Here is a 17759-nt window from a genome sequence, read left to right on the forward strand (position 1 = left end):
GATTCCAGAAGTGCAGGATTTCCTGATGCCATTGTGAAAGATCATCTTCACAAGATGTATATGACATTCAAAATTTGAAAGTAAAGTTTCTTTACTTAGAAAGGTTTTTGAAGGTACTTCACTAAATTCCTCAAAAAGGACTTTTCTATAAAATGGTATATCTGGCAACCAGCTACGAAGAAAGAGAACATAATTGTAGGGAGAAAAAAAACTATGAATTTAGCAGTGTAGGTCACATCAGTAACATACAGGGTCTTAATATAATTTGGAAAGAACAAGGGATTGACTTTTTTGTTCCAGTTTATTTTTTCAAGCCCTAAAATGTCTTTCATAAAGATTTTTCAAAACCAAAAGTACTAAAATCAAGCTTATGCAACTGTAAATATTTGTCTCTTCAGCTCTTAGAAATGCAAAACTGATATTAGTGTGTGCATGGTGGTGGGCAGCTACTGTTCTCACTTCACACTAGTTTTTAGACTTTCAACTCTTGTAGTATATATAACTCTTGAGTGATAGTACTCTGTTATGAGTGAAGAACACTGTATAGAAGGAGAATCTTAAAATTATTTAGCATAGCCCATAATTTAGAAAATTTTTGTAGAACTTGACCTTTAGTTCTATAAATGTTCATTCAGAACTTTGAACTCTTATCTCTTATAAAAATCTTAACTTGTCAGCAGCATTTTTTTTTTCTTTATATTGCTTGATCAGCAGTGGATGTTTGATCAAAGTATTAATCTGTGATTCAGCTTCCTCTGAATTGTTTCAGAGGTGTTTTAGGTTAGGAAATATTCATGCTTTAACAGTTGGTTACATGGATTTTTGTTTTAATAAGAAATAAAAGTTTTGTAGTGATTCTTTTGGGACAGACTTTCCTACAAAGTAGAAGACAATTCATTTGGCTTTCTAGAAGGGAGTTATTCATAACCTAAAGATGTAAGGCTGTTTAATTTTTCTAATAATCCATTGGTAGGTACTGGCATTGGTAGATATTGTGTTATGAATTTAAGGAAATTTTCTTTTGTACTTGTTTTATAAACTAGATTTGAATTATGAATTTTAAAGTTTATTTCAATAAAAAGAGTGCTTCAGAGGAACTTTTCATTTTTAGTCAACTTTTCTGTCAATATTTCCATGTCTGAGTTTTGATTTTTACATAGCTTTAAAAAAAAATTAGAGAATTATATGCTTTATGTAGTTCTTAAATACTGCTTTTCATTAACTCTCTTCTAGCCTTTCTAAAGACTTGTATTGGCAGGGTGAATTCTAGCAGCTTTGAAATGTCCAGCGGATCACTTTCTGTTCCAAAAGTTGGAATGTTTTGCTAAGTCAGATGAAGCTTGTTATTTAACTTGCTGATTTGTGTTATAGTCAACACATTCCCTAGATGCTTTGTTCACAATACTGCTGGAAAATACCCAAGACTTTAGTGTTTTCAAATAAATGTTTTGTAGGTACCTGAGACAGCAGGTTTATTTTACGAAGCTTTACAATTTGAAGTGGTTCGTGTATATGTGGTTTCTTACATGAAATATTTTAGTATCAGTAATTTCCTGGATATAATAATTGATACAGTGACCTGTTTAATAATATAGATATTAAAAATGGCCAGTGAAGAGTTAAACTTACTCTTCACACTAAAAACTTATTTTCTGGCATACCCTGTCTTTTATTTCTAAGAAGACTTGCTGTTTTATTTTTTATAAATATGTACTTTAAACAAAGTAATTGAAAAATGAAAGTGTGACTAGGTACTACTTTTTATTGACTAAATATTGCTAGTCATATAGTTTCATTTTCTAATTCCTGTTGTAGAACCTTGTTTAGACTAGTACTAAGGTTCTCTGTCTTTCAAGAATAAAAAGACTCTTTTATTGTCAATTTATTGGACTACATAGTGAAATACTAGTTTTAGTCTCTACTGATTGAAGAAATTACATAATGACCCAAAGCTTCAAAAGCAAGTGTGAATTAAGTAATATATTTTAATGAAAAGATTTCCTGTCACTGCTTATGAATACTTTTTTATTAATGGGGGCACATTATCCCAGGGACTTGCTCTGTGCCTGACAATTCTAGATTTAGGTGATCTAGGCCATACCTGAGATATTCAGCAGTTCATTCTCAAATGAGTAACGCTTGAAGAGCAGCCTTGTGCAAGAAAGACATTGTCACTTGACAAAAATTCAGACCTACAGAAAATTTGCAAGAATAGTACAAAGAATTCCTGTGTATTTTTCACCTGGATGCTTCAAATGTTAACACTTTTACCCCATTTGCATTTACCTTTTCCTCTCTATATCTGTGTTTTTTTCCCCTGAACTTTTTGAGAGTACGTTGCAGACTTGATGTCCATATACCCCTAATTTCTCTTCCATAAAAGCAAAGGCTGTTTTGTTTTATGTCTATGTTTTCTGTAATCTGGAATGTTTCTCAGTCTTTGTGTTGTTCCTGATACTGAGATTTTGAAGAATACTGCTAGTTGTTTTGTAGAATGGCCGTCAACTTGAATGTATGTTTTCTTGTGCTTAGAAGTAGCACAGTGAAATATATTCCTCTCAATACATCATACCAGGAGTCATGTGATGGCGATATATCCCATTACTAGAGATTTTAACATTGATCACCTGGTTGTGACATCTGCCCGTTTCTTCTTTTTGATTAATATGTATTTTGTGGGAATGTACTTTGAAAATGTGTGATTGTCAAGAACTATGAAAGGTCTTGTAGACTAACACATTAGGAATGGCTGCTGCGGAAGACAGACTCTGAGGTAAGAGATAAAGGACTTTCTTGTTTCTTACTGAGCAATAGTAGTAGTCAGCGGGTCAGTATTTGCTCTGTTTCCCCGGCTTAGTTCCCACAGGGTGATGCAAACAGGGCCAGGTGACTCATGCACAAGAGGAGTTGCACTGCAGGAGCGGCACCCCAGGTTTGGAAAACTCAAATCTTTTGTAAGGGGCAGTGAACCTGCCCGACATGCGCCCAGGAGGGAGTCATTATCTTTGTTATCCTGGGCATGAAGCAGCCTGCCCTTTGCTCAGGAAGACGCTATCTCTACGTTCCAAGGCTGTTCAGTATACAAATATCCTTGAGAAGAGACTCCAAAACAAAGGCATTCAGTGTCCCTGCTTGCAAGACACAGAGAAGCATGAGAGATCCATGGTGAATTGTCTCCCAACAATAATATCCTGTTATTCTTGAGACTTTCACCATTTTTTTTTTAAATTTTATTGGAGTATAGTTGATTTACAACATTGAGTTAGTTTAAGGTATACTGCAAAGTGATTCAGTTATACATATATTCATTCTTTTTCTAACCCACTAGTTTTTGCACCCATTGATAATTCTTGTTTGAATCAATTATTATGGTTGTTGCCAAGTAGTTAATTTTTAATTCCATCATTCCTTTACATTTATTGCTTTTCCCTCTTTCCTGACTTGTCCCTTACTTGTGCCCCATGGGATAACTTCCTAAGTAAACTACTCAGATGAATGCAGGCCTTTTTGTAAGAATCTGCATTTAATTGGGCTCAGTCACAAGGTACTTCAAACTCAGCATATCTAAAATTGAATTCAGTTTTTCCTCTCTCATTTCTCCTTTAAAATAATTTTTTTGTTCACATTTGGTTATCATTTTTTCAAGTCAGAAGCATGATTGTGACACTTCTTGCTTCATTCCTCACCAAGTTTTGTGGCTCTGTCTCCTGGTTACCTATCACTATTGGTGATCAGTACTGTCTCATTCCATTGCTTCGGCCTTTGCTCAGTCTCTGATCAGCTGTTATCTGGATTATTAATTAGGGTAGTCTTTCAACTGTTATTTCCATTATTGTCTCTTTCCAGTTTATTGTTCACAAATTTTCCTGAGTTATCTTTCTAAAATACAAATAAGATTAAAAAAACGCAAATGTGATTATATTGATTTCCTATTTAAAACATTTCAGAGACACCCCATCACCTGTAGCTTCTTAGTATGGAAGACAAAGTTCTTTGTGATTTTTTCTTTTTAAAGTTGTTTTTCTTCTTCTGAAGAGAATCTTTTTCTCTAGCTGCCCCTGGCAGCAAGTATGTTCTAGAGCAGAGGTTGGCAAATTTTCTTAAAGGGCTTGATGGGAAATATTTTAGGCTTTGCAAGTGGCATATGATCCCTGTTGCATGCATTTTTTCTTTTTTTTTAAACCTTTAAAAATATAAAAGACATTCTTAGCTTGTGGGCCATACAAAAATAGTCTGGGTTGAATTTGGCTAACTGTAATTTGTGGGCCCCTGTTCTCGCCACACAAAGCCAATGTGTCATATTTTTCATTAGTCTCTTCTTTTCTACGTGCTTTTGGTTTATGCTATTGGAATATCCTTCCAAGTAGCAGACTTCTTTCCATCATCCTTCAAAACCTAGCTCAGGTTAACTTCTTAATGAATCCTGCGTTCTTTCAGGCGTATGTTAATCATCCCCCTTTTTTTTGCTGCCTGTGTGCACCATATATCCTTGTTACTGCCCTCCTTAGTAATGTAGTTATATGTATACGTGTGTTTGCCTTTTCCTAGAAGGGGCTCATTGATCGAAAAACATGCTTTGTTGTTAAATCTTCCTCCTCCTAAATATTTTTACTTGATTTGAATTGAAAGAATGGGATGAAATAGTGTATGGCTGACAGAATAAGCTAACAAAATATATCTAAAATGGTTTTATTTTTCTAGCTCTTAAAATTAAAGAGGATATCCTTTTCTCTGGTACATTTTTTTCCTTCTACATTTAAAAATTAATGTAAATTTAGGCTATGAAAGTATAGAGAGTAAAAGAACCAGTTCCTTTGCAGCTGCCACCCTGGGTACAGAATAGTTCCTGCAATTGAAGTCTCTCCTTTTCCCTTTCTTCTTGGCGTGTTTATGATTTCTGTGCATGATTTTATACTTTTGCCACATACTTAATGTATCTAAAAATGCAATATAGGTTTGTTTGCTATTGACTTTAAATAAATAATACATGTTCTTCTGCAACTTGTTTCTTGTTTTACATTGTTCTGAGATTTATCCATGTTGATATGTATAATTTACATTAATTCACTTTGCTGCATGTTTTTAATTCTAGCATGCACAGTTTTCCCCACGTTTTAACATCTTTGAAATTGTGATAATATCTTAGTGTCTTAACCTTATAATTGTTTTCTTTTTGCAGTACAGAAATATCTGATGATTGTGCTATAAGCCACAGTTGTGTGTTGTATGAAAAAGTCAAAACAACTATATCCATTCCTTTTCAGACAATTAGGTTGCTTCAAAATTTTGTTTCTGTGCAGCAGTGAACATTATTTTACCTGTTTTTGTTTGTTGTTTTTTTGAATAGTGCTTTTACCTTCTTATTTTTTATTTTTTTAAAACACCAAAAATATTTTGTATTGGGGTATAGCCAATTAACAATGTTGTGATAGTTACAGGTGAACAGTGAAGGGTCTCAGCCAAACATAGTCATGTATCCATTCTCCCCCAGACTCCCTTCCCATCCAGGCTGGCACATTACATTGAGCAGAGTTCCACGTGATAAACAATAGGTTTTTGTTGGTTATCCACTTTAAATATAGCAGTGTGTACGTGACCTTCCCAAAGTCCTTAACTATCCCTTTCCCCTGGCAAGCATGAGTTAGTTTTCTGTGAGTCTCTTTGTTTTGTAAGTAAGTTCATTTGTATCAATTCTTTTTAGATTCCACATATGAGGGATGAGATGTGATGTTTTTCCTTCTCTGTGTGACTTATTTCACTCAGTATGACACTATCTGGATCCATCTATGTTGCTGCAAATGGCCTTATTTCCTTCTTTTTAATGACTGAGTAGTATTCCGTTGTGTGTGTATATATGTGTGTGCATATATATATATATATAGACACCACGTCTTCTCTATCTATTCCTGTAGGTGGACAGTTAGGTTGTTTCCGTGTCTTGGCCATTGTAAACAGTGCTGCAATGAACACCGGGGTGCGTGTATCTTTTTGGACCATGTTTTTCTCTGGATATATGTGAATTAATTAATCTATGTGAGTTTTTTAGACATTAAAAAACTCATAGATTATTAACTCAATTATCATTTGAAATATATGTTGACAGTTAGGTCAGTTAACAGGAATTCAAACTTCCGCCCAAATAATACAGTGTTTGGAAAAGGTTTTCATTTGTGGTTTCATCATAATTATTTCAGGGGGTGATGTTTTAGAAAATCTATACAATAAACTAATATTAATTTTAAAGTTATATTTATGAGTTAATCCAAGATAAAATGGTTAAAGTGGCATTACAATAATAAATAGTTGTGCAGTTAATAGCTTTCTTCAGTCACTCTAAGTCAAGTAGTGTGATATTTGTTTTTAGCATTCTTCTCTATGTTTGATATCTTGTCTTTCAACTTTAAAGCTCTTAAGAAGAATGTCCTTTTATCCCTCAATTAAATGTTGACAAATTCTCAGTTGAAACGGAAATGAAGTTCTGATATTGATTGCATGGTGTCCAGTTACAAATATCATAAAAATGATTCTGAATGAAACTTTACTGATGTCTTAATATTCTTTGTACCCACAAATATTCATGTACCTGAAAATATTTTAAAAATGGAAAAAAATGGAAACCGTTTCTAAGTATATTTATGAAAACAAAGTCTTTTAAGTTTGTGGATAAGCCAAACTGGAACAATTTATTATTTACATGAAACTAGATTAGAGACGGTATTGTTGTCTTGAAGACTTCTGTCTCCTTTGATCTCTTTGTCAGACCTTATGAATCAGTGAGTCATTTGTGCAAAAATTAGAGTTGTGATAAAACTAGTGTTTGCAATATCATATAAAAAAATAAGTGAAAATATTTCAAACTGTAGAACAGCTCGAGTCTGTCTTTATTCTTTTAACTCTGTGCTGGACTTTGTGAAGAATGCAGAAGTAGTATAAGACTTTGATAACAAAGTCTTGCAGAGATGTTTGTACATCCATGTTCACAGCAGCATTATTTACAGTAGTTGAAAGGTAGAAACAACCCATGTATCTTTAGATGACTGAATGGATAAAAAATATGGCATAAACATTCAGTGGGATATTATTTAGCTTTAAAAAGAAAATTCTGACACATGCTGCAACATGGATGAACCTCAAGGACGTTATGCTAAGTGGAATAAGCCAGTCATAAAAGGATGAATGTACAAAAGGGTAGTCAGAATTGTAGATGCAGAGTATAGAATGCTGGTTGCCAGGGGCTAGTGAGAGTGGACAATGGACAGTTGTTTAATGGGTAGAATTTTAGTTCGGAAGAGGGAAAAAAGTTCTGGATACAGATGATGGTGATGGTTGCACAGTAGTGGGAATAACTTTAATGCCACTGAGCTGTACACTTAAAAATGGTAAGTTTTATGTTCCGTCCGTTCCGTTCCGTCGCTCAGTCGTGTCCGACTCTTTGCGACCCCGTGGACTGTAGCCTACCAGGCTTCTCCGTCCATGGGATTCTCCAGGCAAGAATACTGGAGTGGGTTACCGTTTCCTTCTCCAGGGGATCTTCCCGACCCAGGGATCGAACCCGGGTCTCCCGCATTGGAGGCAGATGCTTTAACCTCTGAGCCACCAGGGAAGCCCATGTATATTTTACCACAGTTTAAGGAAAAAAAATTAAAAATGAAGATTGAACAAGTAGAAGAAGAAAGTTGAGTAAGGAGAATGCAAGGCATTATTATCTTTATTAAATATATTTTTGATATCACAGAATATTTTAAATAAGAATCTGATTACATAGTACCATGTTTAAGTTTGGCAGAAAATGACCCAGAATTTTCATATTGGCTCAATGGGTAAAGAATCCACCTGCAATGCAGGAGACACGAGTTCGATCCCTGGGACGGGAAGATCCCCTGGTGGAGGACATGGCAATCCACTCCAGTATTCTTGCCTGGAGAATCCCATGGACTGAGGAGCCCAAGGGGTACAGTCCATTGAGCTGTGAAGAGTCAGACAAGACTGAAGTGACATGAGCACGCAAGATAGTCAAAGTATTTCTATCTCTGCTCCCTCCCTTCCTTTTCAGAAGGTCCGATAGGGTATAAGAATATTATTATTATAATGTATTATGATAAGAAAAAAGAAACCATCTCTTTATGGTTAGTGGTGGTTTGGTTATCAACATTGGTTACATTGCTGTTTCAGTAATTGTAAAAGGATGTGAAGAATTTAGGTAGATATCAGATGAGTCTTAAAATTTGTTTTTAGAGGAGTGGGAATATAAGGCCTATTAAAGTACCTGAGATTATTAAACCTGAGGAATGGAAGCTTAGTGGTTGCTCTCCCAGGAGGCTTGACTGTCCTCAGAATGACTGTACAGGTAGCTTCAGCTTTCAAAAGGGTAGTATTTCAAAACTTAATTTCTTAGTCAGATGGTAAGAACACATGACAGAGTTATGAAATACGGCTGCGGAAGTGTAACACTATGTATCGCAGTGAAAAATAATAGGAAATATGTAGTAGTGAACTAAATCAGTGTTTGTAACTTAAGCAACTTCTGGGAGTAATGACTATACTTGGTAAAATTCATGAACATCAATTTTGATGAACTCTCAGGTTATGAGTTAATGTGATGGCAGGTGGGAGAAGGGAAAGACTTAATACCTGTCGCAGAGAGTCTCAGTGGTCAGTTTGATTAGTAGTTTAGGGTTCCTTTCTTATGGTCTATTATAACAACTATCTCCAGCATTATCCCCTCCCCCCTTTTTCTTATGTGCTGTGTGAATTATGTGACATTTCTACCTTGTGTTTTAGAAAGAATTTTCTAAAATTCTTTTTGAGATTGGTACCCCAGAGCACGGTGGTTGGTGAGAGGTAATTACTTTTTCTAAGCTTCCTTTAGTTGGCCCTTGGATTAAGCTGATTGTTTGCCTTCTGGCTTGGCATGTTGGAAAAGGAAAAGTAGTGTCAGCTGGATTCAGAAATTGCTTTAGTTTCTTTAATATCTCTAGATAAATTATCTGGCTCTCAGCTGTTGTCCATGTTCAGTTCAATTTAGTTGCTCAGTCGTGTCCAACTCTTTGCGACCCCATAGATTGCAGCACGCCAGGCTTCCCCTGCTTCCCTGTCCATCACCAACTCCCGGAGCTTGCTCAAACTTGTGTCCATCGAGTTGGTGATGCCATCCAACCATCTCATCCTCTGTTGTCCCCTTCTCCTGTCTTCAATCTTTCCCAGCATCAGGGTCTTTTCCAATGAGTCAGTTCTTTGCATCAGGTGGCCAAAGTATTGGAGTTTTAGCTTCATCATCAGTCCTTCCAATGACTATTCAGGACTGATTTCTTTTAGGATTGACTAGTTTGATCTCCTTGCAGTCCAAGGGAATCGCAATAGTCTTCTCCAACACCACAGTTCAAAAGCATCAATTCTTTAGTGCTCAGCCTTTTTTTATAGTCCAACTCTCACATCCATAGATGACTACTGGAAAAATCACAGCTTTGACTAGATGGACCTTTGTTGGCAAAGTAATGTCTCTCTGCTTTTTAATATGCTGTCTAGGTTGGTCATAACTTTTCTTCCAAAGAGCAAGCGTCTTTTAATTTCATGGCTGCAGTCACCATCTGCAGGGATTTTGGAGCCCAAAAAAATTAAGTCTGTCACTGTTTCTGTTATTTCCCCATCTATTTCCCATGAAGTGATGGGACCGGATACCATGATCTTAGTTTTTTGAATGTTGAGCTTTAAGCCAACTTTTTCACTCTTCTCTTTCACTTTCATCAAGAGTTTTTTGGTTCTTCTTGGCTTTGCCCATCTCACACGCTAGCAAAGTAATGCTCAAAATTCTCCAAGCCAGGCTACAACAGTACGTGAACCATGAACTTCCAGATGTTCAAGCTGGATTTAGAAAAGCCAGAGAAACCAGAGATCAAATTGCGAACATCTGGTTGGATCATAGAAAAAGCAAGAGAGTTCCAGAAAAACATCTACTTCTGCTTCATTGACTATCCCAAAGCCTTTGACTGAGTGGATCACAACAAACTGTGGAAAATTCTTGAAGAGATGGGAATACCAGACCACTTAACCTGCATCCTGAGAAATCTGTATGCAGGTCAAGAAGCAACAGTTAGTACCGGACATGGAACAACAGACTGGTTCCAAATTGTGAAAGGAGTACATTGAGGCTGTATATTGTCACCCTGCTTATTTAACTTATATTTAGAGTACATCATGTGAAATGCTGGGCTGGATGAAGCACAAGCTGGAATCAAGATTGCTGGGAGAAATATCAGTAACCTCAGATATGCAGATGATACCACCCTTATGGCATAAAGTTGTCCATGTAACACATTGGTTTAACATGGCGTGAGTTGGCCTAGGATTGTATACCTTTTATTCTCTAGAACATCAACCTGATGTTTTAGACTTGAGGGCCCTCAGTTGGTAAGACTTGAATTTTCCTAGGGTTTTGAACAGACACATTGATTCTCAGATGTTAATGTGAATCTAAATGGCCTTGGGAACTTGTACACATATAGATACTTGAACCTCATTGCAGACTTACTGAACCAGAATCTTTCTGGAATTTTAAATATATTTTTACTGAACTTTGTATTAAGGAAAAATGTAAGCATTCAAAAGGAGACAGGATAGTATGATGAACCCCTTTTTACTTACAGTCAAGCTCCTATGATAATATATGATTAATCTCATTTTATCTATCTCTCCATCCACTTTCTCTTGTCTATTATTTTGAAGCATATCCCAGGTATATTATTTCATGTTGAAATTTTTTATGTATATGTTTTATTAGGTTCCCAGATGATTAAAAAACTTTTTTGAACGGTTAATACATGTACAAAGTAAAAAATAAGGTGGTTAAAAGAACACATAAAGTAAATCTTTCTCTTTGCCCCCAGTAGTCTTACTATTCTCTAAGGCAAAGCAGCCTATAACTTATTTATGTACAGATACTAATGTGTGTGCAAAAATACAGATATGTAATTCACCCTTTAATTAAACATATATGGTAATATCGATAGTAAAGTACACATTTTCCTAAATTTTGCCTTTTTCATATTGCAGTATTGGGATTCAGGTTGTAGCAGGTTAAATAGATTGTTTTCATTCTTTTTTAAAATGATTCTAGTTGGTCTGTGTATCAAAGTGTATCTAACTCATGCCTTTTGCATGGATGTTTAGGTTGTTTCCAGTGTTATATCTCTTTGCACATAGTGCTCCATGAATACCTTGTACCATATCTGAATTGTCTGATTCTTGATCAGAGAACATGCATGCATGTGTGCTAAATCACTTCAGTCATGTCAGAGTCTTTGTGATCCAATGGACTGTAGCCCACCAGGCTCCTCTGTCCATGGGATTATCCAGGCTCACTAGTTCCATTTTAAAAGTTGTTTTCATGTCTCTCCTGTTTATGTTCATGCTTTTCTTTAAATCTATTAGTATATTTACAATTGATATTTTAGGAATTTTATTGACTGTTCAGTTCAGTCGCTCAGTCGTGTCTGACTCTTTGCGACCCCATGAATCACAGCACGCCAGGCCTGCCTATCACCAACTCCCAGAGTTCACTCAAACTCATCTCCATTGAGTCAGTGATGCCATCCAACCATCTCATCCTCTGTTGTCCCCTTTTCCTCCCACCCCCAATCCCTCCCAGCATCAGACTCTTTTTCTAGTGAGTCAACTCGTCGCGTGAGGTGGCCAAAGTATTGGAGTTTCAGCTTTAGCATCAGTCCTTCCAGTGAACACCCAGGATTGATCTCCTTTAGAATTCTGGACTGGTTGGATCTCCTTGCAGTCCAAGGGACTCTCAAGAGTCTTCTCCAGCACCACAGTTCAAAAGCATCAATTTTTCAGTGGTCAGCTTTCTTGATAGTCCAACTTTCACATCCATACATGACCACTGGAAAAACGATAGCCTTGACTAGATGGACCTTTGTTGACAAAGTAATGTCTCTGCTTTTTATATCTAGGTTGGTCATAACTTTGCTTCCAGGGAGTAAGCGTCTTTTAATTTCATGGCTGCAATGACTGTTATTCTGTGTATTTCTGTGATTGTGGGTTACAGAAGGGATTTGAAATAAGAAGAATGGTAATGTTAAGTTATTGAAGATGAGGTTGGGGAGCTTCACAGTGTTAAGCGAGCTTGATATGTTTAGAAGGAGTTATTGATGTGGCTTTGCACCATTAAACAGATGATAAATTGGGGGAGTTTGAAAAACTCCCCCGAGCAACAGCATAGAATAGATGCCAACAAGATTTTAAGAAAATGGATGAAAAGATCCAGGATTTCAATTTACAATTTCTCATATATGTTGAACAAATCTTAATTTGTGTAATAAGTTTTTGTAGCTGATTTCTTACCAAAGCCAGGTCAACTTAGGAAAGTGGTAGTTAGTAACAAGAATTGTTTAGGAAGTTGAAAGAGGCATAAATTTATGCCTTTTACCTGAAGGGGCAGTGTATCTTCCTGTTCGTTTTACTTCACCTTAGGTGTATGACCTTGAACCAATTAACTAGTCCCTTTGGGCTTCCCAGGTGGCGATGGTGGTGAAGAACCCGCCTGCTGATGCAGGAGACATAAGAGATGCAGGTTTGATCTCTGTGTTGGGAAGATCCCCTGGAGGAGGGCATGGCAACCCACTCCAGTATTTTTGCCTGGAGAATTCCATGGATAGAGGAACTTGGTGGGCTACAGTCTGTAGGGTCGCAGAGAGTTGGATACGACTGAAGCAACTTAGCATTCATGCACTGAGCTTTAATTTTCTTAACAGCAAACTTGGACTACATAAAATACTGCAAATAAAGCATTTGTCAAACTGTTGCATAGTAGGTGGTAGCTCATATTATTTTAAGTATTGCATATATTACATATTGTAATGACAGTCTGTTGGTTATTTTATTTATTTGACTGTGCTGGGTCTTAGTTGCCACATACGGGATCTAGTTCCCCAACCAGGAACCAAACCCACATCCCCTGCATTGGAAGCAAGGAGTCTTAATCACTGGACCACCAGGAAAGTCCCATTTTTTAAAAGAATGGAAATCATTTGAAATCACTTCGCAAGCAAAATTTATTAAAAACAAACTTTATATTCTGAGTATTTTGTTTTAGATGTAGTGAGAAAGACTGTTTTATACACTGACAAATATAATGTCCGTCATGTCATATCATGCCTGGAGTGTGAGTGGTGAGTGTGTGTGTTCTAGGAAAGGCTTCATCAGGAAGGTATTGTATTAGAGATTCCCTGGTGATCCAGTGGTTAGGACTCAGTGCTGTCACTCCTGAGGACTGGACCAAAAAAATAAATAAAGGACAACCACTATATCACTTTGATTTGAATGTAAAGGAATTTACTGTTAATATGTGTTCAGGGATGATGTGAAAAGGACTTCAAAGAGAACATCATGGAAATGACTCACATACTTCTTGTTACAATTGATTTTTTTCCCCAAGGTAGTTCTTGAGCTTTAAGTTTAAGGAATATGACAACATTTGTGTAATATATATTTTCTGGTTTGATCATAAATGATATATTGGTAATAGAATGCTTACTTTTGCCAGATGCATACATTTTAAGGATCTGTACATTTTCTTTTGGAGGGAAAATAGTTGGTACAGTTCCTTGGGCATATCTTAGCCATTGTAGCTTGTCAATAAAGATTGATTGATTGAATGAAGGTTCTCAACTATTTAGTCCCAACCTTTCATGCAATGCACAAAATATGTGAAACACTAATTAAAATGGAGACAGTAAAAATATTTATCTTCTCCAAGGTGAAGAAAATCTTCATGGAACTTAACTGTTTTTATAAATTATGGAGTTGACTCGTTAAAAGTTTTCTTCAGGAGAGTTAAAAAATTGAACTTTTGTAGCTAATGTGACCCTTTTTTGTTTGTTTGTTTTTGTAGGTATGGCCTCACAAGTCTTGGTCTACCCACCATATATTTATCAAACTCAGTCAAGTGCCTTTTGTAGTGTGAAGAAACTCAAAGTAGAGCCAAGCAGTTGTGTATTCCAGGAAAGAAGCTATCCACGGACCTATGTGAATGGTAGAAACATTGGAAATTCTCATCCTCCCACGAAGGGTAGTGCTTTTCAGACAAAAATACCATTTAACAGACCTCGGGGACACAACCTTTCATTGCAGACAAGTGCTGTTGTTATAAAAAACACTGCGGGTGCTACAAAGGTTATAGCAGCTCAGGCGCCGCAAACTCAAGTGGAGGCACCTCAGATTGGGGCGTGGCGGCACAGGTTCAGTTTCCTAGAAGGCCCCCAGCGATGTGGATTGAAGCGCAAGAGTGAGGAGTTGGATAATCATAGCAGCGCGATGCAGATTGTGGATGAGGTGTCCATACTCCCTGCGATGTTGCAAACCAACATGGGAAATCCGGTGACCGTTGTGACAACTACCACAGGAACCAAACAGAACTGTGCCACTGGAGAAGGGGACTATCAGTTAGTACAGCATGAAGTCTTATGCTCCGTGAAAAATACTTACGAAGTCCTTGATTTCCTTGGTCGAGGCACTTTTGGCCAGGTAGTCAAATGCTGGAAAAGAGGGACAAATGAAATTGTAGCAATCAAAATTTTGAAGAACCACCCTTCGTATGCACGTCAAGGTCAGATAGAAGTGAGCATATTAGCAAGGCTCAGTACTGAAAATGCCGATGAATATAACTTTGTACGAGCTTATGAATGCTTTCAGCACCGTAACCATACTTGTTTAGTCTTTGAGATGCTGGAACAAAACTTGTATGACTTTCTGAAACAAAATAAGTTCAGTCCCCTGCCACTAAAAGTCATTCGACCCATTCTTCAGCAAGTGGCTACTGCACTGAAAAAATTGAAAAGTCTTGGATTAATTCACGCAGACCTCAAACCAGAGAACATTATGTTGGTGGATCCTGTTCGACAGCCATACAGGGTTAAAGTAATAGACTTTGGGTCAGCCAGTCACGTGTCAAAGACTGTTTGTTCAACATATCTGCAATCTCGGTACTATAGGTAGGTGATAATTATTTTTTGATTATTTGATAAGTGTTGAATTTTTGCTGAATGAAATAATTTTGTGTGTGTATGTGGTGAAAAAGGCTGCTTTAGATACATAGAGATCAACATAAGTTCAGTTTAGGTTTGAGGCTTTAAAAATTTAGGCGTAAAATCTGCTCAAGCAGAATAGAAATTTCTACTGCAAATTTCTGTGCTAAAGACATCTGGTTATTTTTATTGTCAATAGAAGACCTGAAGGATTGATAGGTGGTTCAGTTCAGTTGCTCAGTCATGTCCGACTCTCCGCGAACCCGTGAATCACAGCACGCCAGGCCTCCCTGTCCATCACCAACTCCCGGAGTTCACTCAAACTCATGTCCACAGAGTCGGTGATGCCATCCAGCCATCTCATTCTCGGTCGTCCCCTTCTCTTCCCGCCCCCAGATTGCTGGGAGAAATATTAGTAACCTCAGATATGCAGATGACACCACCCTTATGGCAGAAAGTGAAGAGGAACTCAAAAGCCTCTTGATGAAAGTGAAAGAGGAGAGAGAAAAGGTTGGCTTGAAGCTCAACATTCAGAAAACAAAGATCATGGCATCTGGTCCCATCACTTCATGGGAAATAGATGGAAAAACAGTGGAAACAGTGTCAGACTTTATTTTTTTGGGCTCCAAAATCACTGCATATGGTGATTGCAGCCATGAAATTAAAAGACGCTTACTCCTTGGAAGGAAAGTTATGATAGGTGGTTAATGATGATTAAATGGAAGTCTAAATATTGAGAAAGAGTTTATAGTAAATTTTGTACATTTCTTTGGGCATTTTTTTTTTGAGAAGGAAATGGCAACCCACTCCAGTAATCTTGCCTGGAGAATTCCATGGACAGAGGAGCCTGGTAGGTTACAGTCCATGGGGTTGCAAAGAGTCAGGCATGACTGAGCAGCAGTCACTTACTTGGGCATTTTTCACAGCTTAAGAAACCTAGGTTTTTAAACACATCTGATATAACAACATTTAGAAAAGTTTTAAAAATATAGAAAGTCACTTTGATTAGTAATTTTAAGATTTAAACTCACTTCCATGGCTACCACAAATGTTCAAGCTGCTTTTTCGTAACAAGTTTGGTTATGTTCTTTACATATGTGCTTTGGGCTTCCCTGGTGGCGCAGAGGTTAAAGCATCTGCCTGCAATGCGGGAGACCTGGGTTCAATCCCTGGGTTGGGAAGATCCCCTGGAGAAGGAAATGGCAACTCACTCCAGTATTATTGCCTGGAAAATCCCATGGACAGAGGAGCCTGGTGGGCTACAGTCCATGGGGTAATGTTTTAGGTAATGCTATTTTGATATTCATACTATGGGTGGAATTTAAAAAAGAAAATAATTTCCATGTACTGCAATGCCATGATTAATATAATGCTAGCCTGGAGTACAGTAAATGGTCTTGAGGGTAGCTAATCATTACCAAGATTCAGAATATCTTAAGTTTGTAAATGTTTTTAAATTCATAGTCTTATAATTTTGAGAAATTCTTTTCATTTCAGCTTAAATGAGTTTTATGGTCTTGGTGTATTCTGGATCCCCACAAACCCCAACACAGTGGGCAAATAAAAGCTCTGACAATATTGGCCATTATTAATAAGTTCGTAAATAGACAAAAACATGAAGTTTATTGTTAGAACAGGAGGAAGGAAACCCACATTTATGTCACTTGGTTGATAATTAAGTTTACTAAAATATATATTAGAAATTAGAAGTATAGCCTAAATTACCCTTTATATTCCTAATGTTATAATTTTTAGTCAGAGAGTACTAGGTACTGTTCTTAAAACCTTTCAGATGGTTTAAAAGGTATTGTAGTTGTAGCAGTGTCATGAGTCTTAATTGATATCTCCTATAATTGGATTTATTTGACCCTCTGTGCTCCTGACCAAAAACAAATTTTTTTCCCCAATTTAATATAACACAAGATTAACTTTTAGTTAATTTTTCTCTGGAAAAATTCCTTTAAAATCTGATTTAGCAGCATGAGAGGACATGCACAACCTTTCCCTTGTGTTCTGTGGATTCTGTCTTTTTATGAGTTTTGAGCAGTCAGCTAGCGTATTATATAAACCCCCAGGCTCCAGCTGCTTGGGCTCTATATTTAGTTCACTTGTTTGTAAATGACTTCATTATATTTGGGTCCTGCATTATTCGGCGTATCAGATTTAGTTATGTGTAATACCTTGACTCCTTTTCTTTATTTGAAATCTTTTCTTTTGGATGACAGTAAAAAAAGAGCTTTATTTTTATACTTGAGATGATCTGTTTATTAAGTGTTTCAAGAGAGTAAAAGAAATCCTTTAAAGAGCAGTCTAAAATACTAAATATTTTATGATATTGGTTTTTAACATTAGGCTTTTACACAAATAGCCTCTTTTGGGAATGGAAAAATAAGGTATGAATAATTGCTGAGTACAACTAGTAGTTTCTAGTTTGTTTTTATACATAAATTTCTAGTAAATAATTTACCTGAATTTCAGAAGCTATATAGGTTCTGGACTTACAAGTTCTAAGTTTAGCGTTTTTTAAAAAAGTTTCTTAATTATAAAAAGACTAATGTTATTTATCATTTTGGTTGCTGTTGTGTGGATAACAAAAATTTAAAAATGGAGTTTCTGTCAGTTGGATTCAAAGGTTAAAAGAGTTAGGAAATATTATGGTAAATTAGTGAAAATGTAATGTAGTCCTTAATCAGGTACTGTTTTAATGTTCTGTATAATTTTGCATAA

General features: G+C 36.5%; 1 protein-coding gene across 6 annotated transcripts in view; it reads left to right on the plus strand.

Moving 5' to 3' along the window:
• Positions 1–17759, plus strand: part of HIPK3 (homeodomain interacting protein kinase 3) — a 90128-nt gene that overhangs the window by 12100 nt on the left and 60269 nt on the right. For all 6 annotated transcript variants that reach the window (XM_055423795.2, XM_055423800.2, XM_055423798.2 and 3 more), the window contains exon 2: positions 13901–14999. In XM_055423795.2, coding sequence (XP_055279770.2) covers positions 13903–14999 — 1097 coding nt within the window. In that variant the 5' untranslated portion in view covers positions 13901–13902. The remainder of the gene's footprint in view (positions 1–13900; positions 15000–17759) is intronic.

This window comes from Moschus berezovskii, chromosome 14, assembly GCF_049115385.1.
Source record: "Moschus berezovskii isolate FMDL1 chromosome 14, NW_MosBer_1.0, whole genome shotgun sequence".
Taxonomy (NCBI): domain Eukaryota; kingdom Metazoa; phylum Chordata; class Mammalia; order Artiodactyla; family Moschidae; genus Moschus; species Moschus berezovskii.